Here is an 11518-nt window from a genome sequence, read left to right as displayed (position 1 = left end):
CCGTCTTCCACTCTGTTGCGCGAGGGGTTATTCTCTTCGTAAAAGACCGATGATGTCGCTCTTTTCTTACCCTAATGTGTGCTTATGTACTGTGTGGGCTCGCGCTGCCGGCCCCACTGTTTTGCACTGATATATACTTATAGACCGGTCGCGCCACTCTATTTTATACACTGAGTGAAGTGCTTTGTACTGTGTTGGCCGGTTTCTCCGACCGGCCACCTGTTCCAGCAGAATGTTTTTCCCCGGTCTCCCTGGGATTCATGTGCTGGATGCTCGGCGTGCACGGCGTTGACAAGGGGTTCCCGTAGCGTAAGCAACTTACGCAATACGAGAGAACCTCTCGTAAGAGAACGTACTCGGTTACCTAATGTAACCTCGGTTCTCTCTAGAAGAGGGAACGAGTATTGCGTAACCTGCCATGTCGTGCCACGAGCTTTTGCGCTTCAGACTACGAAAACCAGATATTCAGCCTGTGAGCCCTCGTTATATACACACTGGCCACACCCATCTTGACGGTTAGAAGGGTGTGGAGGGCGCGAAGCGTCCTCATTGGAGGCCACGTTTCACGAGGCTCACTGATAGGCTTAAGCAGTTGCCGCCGAGCAGCCAATGAGCACGCTTATACAGCCTGCCTTGGTCTGACGGCTGCCGCACTGCGTTGACAATGAATACAAAATTAAGGATAATTTTTGGCTTCAGATCTCGAAGAAAGAAGACTTTCCCGTAGCGTAAGCAACTTACGCAATACTCGTTCCCTCTTCTAGAGAGAACCGAGGTTACATTAGGTAACCGAGTACGTTTTATAATCATGACGTTACAATAACTTTATCTTTTTAAATTTTTTATTTTCTTAATTGAAGAAAAGGTGCAACACTTACAAATAATCAGATATTTGGCATTTTATATAGGCCTCCACTCATGTTGATTGGGTAGACATGTTGATTACTTTTTGCTGGTTGGAATGACGTGATGAACTGATAGATCATTTGAACGTCTTCCTCCCGAACTTTGTTCTGTCAGGTCCATTAAGTCAAGAACACAGACAATAAAAATAATTAAATAATTTATATTTGAATAGATTGCAAACAGGTTGATGTTCCTGAATTGAAATTTGGCGGTATGGAGTCCTCTGACCTTTCATGAGCACCATGAAATAGCAGAGAGTCAGAGGACAGCAGCAGCAGCATTAGGGAACGCTCACACAGTTTAGGACTGTGAGAGCTAAAATATCCCCCCTGTGAACAGAGCAGGCAACATGACATAAAGCAAATGCCACGTTGTGCATAAGGAGGAGCTGGGGAGGTGGCGGGCAGCAGAAGCGAGCAGCAAGCATGTATGAGCAACTGAATGTGCTTTAAATAGGGTGCCTTGTTTGAGCTTCAGCCATTGAGCAGCGAGGGGAGTTAACGAGCTAATGCAGCTCAGCTGGAGCAGATTAGCTGACGGGACAGTGTTGTTAGCAAACAGCATTAGCAGCTTCTTGACTACCTGGCCTGCCAGAACTGACGCTGACGCTCAATTTCTGTCAGGTCCATTAAGTCAAGAACACAGACAATAAAAATAATTAAAGAATTTATATTGAATAGATTGCAAACAGGTTGATGTTCCTGAATTGAAATTTGGCGGTATGGCTCTGTTCAGGGAGTCCTCTGACCTTTCATGAGCACCATGAAATAGCAGAGAGTCAGAGGACAGCAGCAGCAGCATTAGGGAACGCTCACACAGTTTATGACTGTGAGCGCTAAAATATCCCCCCAAACAAAACCACACCTGGCAATCCTCTGAGATACAGAGGATGATTTTATTTTAACAATTTAAATGCTTAGTAATCTACAAATATACACGGATAATTTGCAATATGTTATAATCAGATGAGTCCTGACCACCCATGAGTTAGCAGAATCAGGGGACAGCAGCTGATCAGATGAGTCCCCTGACCATTCATGAATTAGCAGAGTCAGGGGACAGCACAGTATGAGGAGATAGCAGCCGCATATAGGGACAGCATTATCAGCATGAGGGGATGCAGCAGCAGCATAAGGGCTCTCACATTATTTTGACTAGATGAGCTATTCCCCCCAAAACAGAAATTGAGTGTCTCGAACGGTGTCGTCTGAGCCACCCTAATTTAGCAATTATATTATGGTAAAAATTATTAATTAATTACTGAAATGACTGTTCAAGACCACAATAGCTAAAACATGCTGTTACCTAGAATTATCTGTCTTTGAACTGTTTTGACAGTCTACAGTGTAAGCGCTATGAAGAGATGACTAAGCCACCTTCTGAGAAACAAGCTAGATGAAGGAATTAAACAGCTTTTTACCAGCGTACAGATCAGCAGAAGCAAGCAGCAAGCATGTATGAGCAACTGAATGTGCTTTAAATAGGGTGCCTTGTTTGAGCTTTGGCCATTGAGCAGCGAGGGGAGTTAACGAGCTAATGCAGCTCAGCTGGAGCAGATCAGCTGACGGGACAGTGTTGTTAGCAAACAGCATTAGCAGCGTCTTGACTACCTGGCCTGCCAGAACTGACGCTGACGCTCAATTTAATAAAACATTATTTGTTAAGGCCGTCAAGAACCTCTTCTTGGAAACAACTTGCTGACGACACAGCTTAATGCGACTGTGATGTATTGTTCTCTTTTAAAATGTTTTGATTTTAAAACTCTGATATCATGTTTTTTATGTGTATAAATTATTTGTGAATAATGTCGTCAGCAAATCGTTTTCCATCGTGCTTTTGATCAGCGCAGTCGGTGGAGAGCAACTGCTCTTGACTGCAATATTCGACATGGCCGCCTCGCTGTCGCGAGAGTTATTTGACATTAAAGTCAGTCAGTCAGTCAGACCACACTCGGACACATTTTTAACCAGCATGCAAAGTTCATTGCAGATTTTGTCTAAACATCAATTGTGTGTTTGTGTCTAATTGACATATTGTTTTATGTCTTTTAGTTTTCTTTTAAATGATATTATTCAGCAGAATGGTCAACCACTGTTGTTTTTATTGTGCTTTATAAATACATTGATTGATTGATCTCAAATGAGCCTTTTGTTTGTGTAAATGCGGTTCCATGAGTTTATGCTGTGTCAAGTTTACGCTCAAGCCAAGTTTCAAGTTTGTTCAGGTCATTGTTTTGTTCTGTTTATGTTGTATTCATTCACTTTTAGCCTGCTTTAATAAAACTGCAATTGGATTCTACACAACTCATCCTCAGTGGACTCAGTTACACTCTTAACACAATTCATTTTAAAGCATTATCTATTGTGAAGGGTTATTTGTAGTGCTGTGCTGGAATTTGTTCTCAAGTAAGTACCATGTCTATTAATGGGTAAAGCTACAGTAACATCTTCAGCTAGTCACCTTGAGATCCTTTCTATCTGTTATATCTCTTAAGCCTAGTAGGGAATGTTTTATGAGCAGTAGGAAAACCGGATTCATCCGCCCTTATGCAAAGCCTAAGCACAAACAAAACAATGTTCTTCTGCAAAATGCATGCATGCAAAGTCTCAACCTTTTAATTTTATTTATTTTTTATAATACAAGATAGTGATCCACATAAACTTTAACATTCCAGATGTCTTATATATTAGTACATCAACAACATATATGTTTACAATGTGTACAGTAAGGCATTATAAATGGGAAAAAAAGTGTAGGACATTGTACAGCTCTCAAAACATTGCCAATGTAAGACAACATTTATATTAAAGACACTGAAATTTATGTATTCATTTTAACATTCATTTTTGTAGCAATCTCAGAACTTAATCCATTCTGAAATCCTTCATTAAATGTAAGAACAGTTTTCTTTATCAATACCCTTTATATATTGAAATCTTGTTTCTGTGCTGAAGTTGATGCATTGTTTTGTTTTCAATGTCTCCTTTATGAGGGCCGCCTTTAAAGTGAGTGTGAGATTTGTCAAAGTAATGATGCCAGGTTCCATTACTTGTAGCTCCAAACCCAAAGACATTCACCTGTGTAAAAGACAGAGCTGTCAGGAGTTTTGCCATTTCTGGGTTATCTAGCTGGTGGCAATATGGCACTGGGTTAAAAGCTATTCAGATATCATTTCATAACGTAAATTTCTACATGCATTTCTTAATAGTGCATTCAGTATTTTTTTCTCATTAACAAGTTTTACCACTAAATAAATTGGTAATATTTTTGAAAAAACATGCACAAGGTTTGGGGTTGGGATAAAAGGCATATATGCAAATACAAAATGTTAATAAAATTAATGTTATTTAAAAAGGAAATGATCATTAAAGTTAAGGACTGTCACCAAGTGCAAATAGCCCACCTTTTTGGCAGAGGCTATTTACACAAACTCTGCCACCATTTTCTGATTGAGCCAGACAGAATTACCAAAGAAATCCAGCAGATAACAGAATCAGTGAAGTGGAGAGTAAGGTGGGTGCAGGCTTCACCGTAATTTTGCCAAGCAAGGCATGTTCCTGGATCAACATATTTTGTTAAAACTGGAACAATATTCCTATCCGAAAGGACAAACCCTATCCCTACCCCTAAATCTATGACCCTTCCCATAACTTAGCCTATCCCTAAAATCAGAGGAAAATAACACTGAGGAAGAAGCACCTAACCCTGGTTGTAAGCCTAAACTTGACATAAACTGTAAACTTGTCCCTCAAATCAGATTGGTTCACTGGAATGTTTTTCCAGACCAGGATCAACAAAGATCATACAGTACTAGGCCTATGAGTAGCATTTATTTTAAATAGAGATTAAGAAAATATTTGAACAGTTGAAATAAAGTGCCTAGCGGGCATTTAATAGTGGAAATTGAGTGAAGGGGAGGTAATGTCAAGTACTAGTAATGTCCCAATAATGCAGCATCCATTTATGACTTTAACAAATATAATCATAATATGTTAACAATAAACAAACAGTTATTATTGCATACTGTTTTATTTAAAATTCAAATTGCTATTTGCACTTAGTTTGGGATGGATTACATTTAAATTAAGATTAAATTTGCACATGCAAATAATTTTTACTATTTACAGAAACTCTGCTGATCAACACAGCCAGTTTAAAACTGAAGCATCATGTGAAAAATGCAAGCAGTTTTACCTGATCACAGACATGCAGGGCAAATACTATTGTAATGAAGCCAGTAGAAGGATATTTGCCATTTTTCTGCAGCCATTTCTCGTAGGCATATTTTATAAAACCAGGGTGGAGGATCATCACCTGGACAGAAACCAAAACATTTATGAGACATTCATTCCTGCTTATTATAGGGCTTAAAAATGAGTTTCATTTACATTGATTTAATGACATGGGCACTTACCTTGTTCTTGTTTACTTTGATTGAAGATTTGACTCGTGTGTAGGTGCTGAGAAACAAAAAGATATAGATAATAATTTATTTGCTTTCATGATTTTTTTTTATTGTTTTATTAAACAGTACTCACCGTGTGATGTGTCTAGTGGTGAAGATGCTTATGAGCCACTGCATGTCACGAATCTTAAAGGGAAAAAGCACCAGATGGGTGTTGTCATCCAAGTCCACAGCGCTCTCGGGATACAGAATCCGGTGAGTGGTCTTAGACCCCACGTCCTTCTCGTAACCTTTTGTCGGGCCTTTATTTATCCTGAGAGAAAAACAGGCAATGGATTGAGAGGCTACCAAAAGAAGATTATTGCTAAAGATATACCACGAACAGGGTTGAGAACCACTGCTGTATAGAGAACATTTATCAGATTTATTCTGTGCAATAATCTGTTCTTCTAAGGCCGGCTACACACTGGCTGCGTAGCATGTCCGGTTTTTTTTCGGCTCCAATGTTAACAGGTTAGAGCTTGCACACTGCCTGCGTGGCATGCGCGTCTCAGATGCAAGCGTGCTGGAAGCGTTTCCAGGCAAAATAGAATAGGAAAAGATGTTTAGTCATTTTGACACGAATAGCCTACATATTAATAAATGACATTTTGATATTTGAAAGTATCTAGGTTTTGGCATAAATGCAGATATAAATGTAATTTTAAAATAATAATAATGATAATTATCGATTTTCAAATATTGCACCTGTCAATAGCCTACAGAACGAAATATTCTGTGGCCTATTTTGCCGTCAATACTGCCGACGTTGTCTTTGCTGCTATATATTTATGTTTAACATGAAGTAGGCTATAGGCCTTCCACAACTCTCTCCCCATGTCAAATATATCACCAATGAGGTTTATCATATTTTACCTAACAGCAGAAGCGCCGCGTCAGACACTTTTCTGGTGCAAAGACATAGAAAACGACACGCAACAGAAACGCCACGCTCACGCCACGCAACCAGTGTGTCGCTGGCCTAATACCTTATGACAAAGTCATGGCTGTCTATTAGTTGACCATAGTTGGATCGCAGGAGGTTCCCAGAGTTTCCCACCACAGCACAGGTTCTGCAGCGATCTGGACCAGCATCTGAGTAATGATCTTCATCGGGGAAGAGAGAAAACAATGTGTCCACCACATCTGTGTAGTTGACTCTGAACTTTGACGGTTGTAGACCCTATAGAAATATTCAAAATTAGCATCAAGACAACAATCCTGTTTAATCAAGATCATCAAGATAAGTATCAAGATAGGTAGGCTAATGGTTTTTATCTTCTCTTTCACAGGGTGTTCCTCAACTGGCTGCCTGACTGTTGTGTCTAGATTTCTGCACATCCTGATAACAACATACATCAGAAGTTAAGCTTACTAAAACTATAGTAACTATTCCTGATGTATGTTGTTATCAGGATGTAGCCTATATGCAGATAGCCCAGAAATTGTCAAATGAAAAGAACTACTCATAAATCGAAAACTGCCATTGTAAAATATTCAGTTGGTTGAACTTTAGAAACCTGCTGCCATAAAAAAATAAAAAAATAAATAATAATAAAAAAAAAAACAGGAGCAAACTCAATTGGAAGACAACCTTTGTTTCAACTCATAAATAGTCAAGACAATGGATTACTGTTTGAAAACTTGTACACTTGAGTTCAAAATCCAAAACTTGTCATGACAATCGGAGTTAAAGAGAATAAATAAATAATGTAATGGGGCTATCATGTTTTACAGGATGAAATGCATGAGGGAATCTGAGCTATCACAAAGATGCAAATACGTTAAAGCCTATAAAGCCTAAACGTTTGTTTGCGCACACACACACACACACACACACACACACTATAGGTTTTGTGTAGCCTATATTTATTTATTTCACTTGGCATACAGTGAATCATAGGACCCCACCTTTAATATTTTAAAGTCTTACCCTCCACCATTTGTTCGTGTCTCCAAGTAACACGCTGTTTTTTCTGTTGAGGAGAGCTGGTATGGTGGGATTATACCGATAAATGAACCAGTCATCGTCCAGAAATCCCATGACGCAAGTTTTACAGGAGCATGAAGGTTCGAATATTAAATCATCAAACGCGTATGTGGTATCGTCCATCGGGGCGTTTTGAGTGTACAGAAGAAAGATTGTCATGAAGCTTAAAGGCAAGGTGATGTAACGAGGCGCCAAACTGTTGAATACTTTCATATTTTGCCTGCGTAGTGTTCCTGGACAAAAAACAATTTTGTAATTAAACAGACGTTTTTTACATTATAGTGACATAGCTTTAAATGACTATTTAACAGTTCTTTGTGTAAAGTTCAAACCACCGCACTGTAAAAATGTACTCATCAAAATCATGTATAACTTGTCCTCACGGTAATTTCTGTCCTTTCTGCATGAATTGTCACTTTAAACTCGACTTTCAATTAGTAATTCAAATCATATAGTGCAATAAAAGGGCAGTGTAACTTCGACACCACTTTTGTTGTATTAATTATTATTATTATTATTTTTAAATATGCATCATTCATTTAGGGAAAATAATTGAACCTATATTGTTTTGCCGTGAATAATAAAAAAATGTTACTTCATTATTTTATAGCCTAATTAATGCATCATAGGGTTAATTAATTAAATTGTTTCAGATATAGGCTATCAATTATTTCATTTAGGTTAAATATTGAAAACATAAAACAATATTAAACAAAAATGAAAAAAAATTCAAACTGTGTTTCACCAATAGAAGTGTCCACTCAGTCCACCATCACAATATTTTATAAACGTTACATTTCAAAGACAAGAACATTAAGTTGATTTCACTGATCGAATTTAAGTGCACACTGAGCACATAAGACAATTAAATTTCCGCTGTATATAAATGGTCAAACTTACCTAATTGATAAGGTCAAGTTGGCAGGTTTCTCGTATTTCTTGAAAAGTATTTTTGAGGTCTGTATAGATATATTATGGCCAGGAAATATATGCAATACTCAGCAATACGTTTTATTTCTTCTCATCTGGATCATTAGAGCATCTGAGTGCTGAAAGCTTCATGTCTTGCCAAACCAAAGACAATTTTATGTTTGTCCCTAAACTTGTGGAACTGGTTCCCTTTCGAGAGGGAACTCACACTGCGTCAATGACGCTCTTGGGGAACGCACTCCAGGTGAACCAGTGTCTGAAATAGGCTCTATGCACAATCGCTTCAGCGTTTTGTCTCAGCCCACCCAGTTACAACCGGTTCTGCGTCGGAAGCCGCTTTTGCATTAGGTGGAGATAATGGCAAATTACACTACCTGTTTACAAGAACTTCCAGCGGTTAACAATATTGTGAGGCAGTTAGCTGTCACACCTAAGAGTAAGAAAGAGAAGGGCTTTAAATTATATTTTTCAAGCTACATAGACAAGTTTGATTCTCTCATATCATGCAAAATCCGACTAGCGAATCAGTTTCTAAAATCATTGTCTCTGTTTCTGAGAAAATTAATTTTAGGAAAGTTTTTCCGCTAGTACACTTCGCTATAGAACGCGCTATGCGGAAGACAAGACGCCATGTCTCAGGTTTATGACACCAGATGACACACACAACTTGTGTGTTTACTATTTGGGTGAAGATGTGGCTCACTTTAGTAATCCCTGCCATTGGGATGGGTTTGAGTACTCCCTTAGAGCCTGAGCATGACATGGGCTGACGCTGTTGATAATTGAAGTTTTAGGCTTTTCTAGGCCTCCTCGATAGTCATGTAGTAAGATTGTACTCCCCTTGTTTAAAGAGTCGATAGCGCTCTAGCTGAGTACACTGTCCACTCATTTAGCATTTTAGCAATATTCATCATGTTGTAGGCTCCCCTTGAGCCTCCCTGATTCTAGCCCAGAGCCTGATCATATATATATATATATATATATATATATATATATATATATATATATATATATATATTATTTTCCTAGCTGCCCTAAGGCTGGTTAGAAGGTTGAAGGACTCTCATAAGGCCTCCCTGTTATATCAGCCCTATAGAGCTATGTCATTAATTTTCATGTGAACTATGAAGTGATTGATCTAACCAGTTGTTTGTGTGACAAGATTAACCAGATCTGCCAGTTCACAATTGTACACACATTCAGATAGGTCCACAGAGACGCATTCAACGCTGGATTCAAAACTGGGCAGTTTTATTTAAAGGCAAGAAAGTGAGTAAATGTTTTATTTTTATTCCATTTTTCTATTCATTTCTTAAATGCCATAATTAAAGATTTTAGTCCATCTTAAATGTCTGTTGCATACGATGTTCAGGATTGTAATTAGATATTACCTCAGTGAACACAAAACCTTTATGCAGCCTCGACTGAAAATGGTATATTTCATAAGAATTCATTTTTTGAGCAATTCCAGCGTTATGGACGTGACATTTGCAGTCAAAACGTAAAATATAAATTCTCAGAAAATGCATTTAATACCAATATATTTAAACGTCTGTTTATTTGTCAATACTCCCTTAATAAAGGAGTCCAGACATTAGAAAAATATCAGTCTACACATTTAATATGAGGGAAGTCAATATTTAAAATATATTATGTATATATCAATATATTATGATACAAGTCAATATTTAATATGAGGGAAATACACATGCGTTACGGACGTGACAAAAAAAGTGGGAGACAACATACTTTGTAGAAATTCTGCGAATTAAAATGCACAAGCCAAAAGAAATAATACCAGCCGAAGGGATGAGCGTTGGCTCTCTATAGAACATAAATTATTTATTTTATTTTAGTTTTCATTTTTTCATTTATGAGGAAAAAACGTTGTTACGGACGTGACGGATTTCCGTTATGGACGTGACAGTTCCGAAATCGACACTTGGCTGACGCTGGAAAATCAGAGAAAATGCTTTAAAAACTTGAACAGAGACCTGTTTGTGCGTCTCTGACTCTGTTGGGTATTTGAAACAACAAACATCTGAGATGATGACATCTGAGACATCAGTAAGGTAAGGCTGCACAATTAATCAAATTTAAACTGAAATCACCGTGTTATAGATTAGCCTCCGTTCACGCATATCTCTCATGCTGCTAAAATTTCGAGATGGGTCTGTCTGCGGACTGCAAGAGAGGGGCGTAACAGGAACTTGAAGTTGTCCAAATCACACAGAACCACACGATATGTCAAACTCAAAACGAGATGTTGTCGGCAAGATACCAGCTAGTATAGAGACAAGAATATTTTCCCGAGATAACCGTGTAAATCGAAGTGTATAAGTCATATTGCCGCTTTTTACATTGCAGCAAGGGCAGAGTAAAGCGTTTGGAACTTTGAGCTCGTCGATCTGTGTCACACAGATGCCAGGCCATTCTACAGAAACGTCCACTTTTGTATGGAAAGTAGATGTTAGATTACCCTTTGACTTTATGAGTACACATAAATGACAGCTTAATGATTTTTTTTAATATTTTTTGTGCATTTATTTAATATTAATATTGTGCAATATTATAGGTTTTTATGAAATATTATTTCCATTTTTTTCAGGACATGTAGTCAGAGTTACAGAATAATAATAATAATAATAATAATGCAACAAATAAGGAGATTATGTTTTATTTATTTTAATCAGGTTTGTTAAAAGTGTGCTTGAAAGTTAACTTGCGCAACCATGTATTTGCTATAATTTATAGCAAATACATGGTTGCGCAAGCACACTTTTAAATATTTGAAAACCAGTTAAAATCAAGTAATGATGCAATCCTTTAAATCTTAACTTTTGAGTGTAAGCAGAATTAAATGGATGAAAAATTATCATCATGTCACATGTGATATTTTATTTAATGTGACATGTACTGTATGTCATTGGTGATTCATTGTGTCACTGGTTGTGTCACTTTTCTAAGACCAAAGATCATTATTCTTCAACTATAATTAAGTAGATGAGACTAAATTGTTACATCTGGCATACAATCTAAATGAATAGCTTTGAATAAAGTTCATGAAAAATTCATTTTACAAAATGGCTGCTGCAAGGTATCAAACCACGTTGTCAATCATGTATACTAAATTAAGTAGTTTAATCCATTTGTATTCTAGATTTTTACAATTCCCTTACAATTGTCATACCAATGAGTTCAACTAAAAGCTTAATATGAAATCATGAGATAAATAAGAAAATGTCTGA

General features: G+C 37.5%; 1 protein-coding gene across 1 annotated transcript; it reads right to left on the bottom strand.

Annotated features, from left to right (window-relative positions):
• Positions 1 to 3489: 3489 nt before the first annotated feature.
• Positions 3490 to 8391, bottom strand: LOC311093685 (CMP-N-acetylneuraminate-beta-galactosamide-alpha-2,3-sialyltransferase 1-like). Its single transcript, XM_084131252.1, has 7 exons — positions 8241 to 8391; positions 7284 to 7573; positions 6340 to 6533; positions 5445 to 5624; positions 5321 to 5366; positions 5101 to 5220; positions 3490 to 3983 (listed from the first exon to the last, which is right to left on the bottom strand). Exons 2-7 carry the CDS (start codon positions 7551 to 7553, stop codon positions 3819 to 3821), a joined length of 975 nt encoding a protein of 324 aa, XP_083987378.1. The 5' UTR covers positions 7554 to 7573; positions 8241 to 8391; the 3' UTR covers positions 3490 to 3818.
• Between the last annotated feature and the right edge of the window lie 3127 nt (positions 8392 to 11518).

The sequence above is a fragment of the Abramis brama genome, assembly GCF_963993115.1.
Source record: "Abramis brama genome assembly, chromosome: 12".
Taxonomy (NCBI): domain Eukaryota; kingdom Metazoa; phylum Chordata; class Actinopteri; order Cypriniformes; family Leuciscidae; genus Abramis; species Abramis brama.
This window is presented reverse-complemented; position numbering and strand designations above follow the sequence as displayed.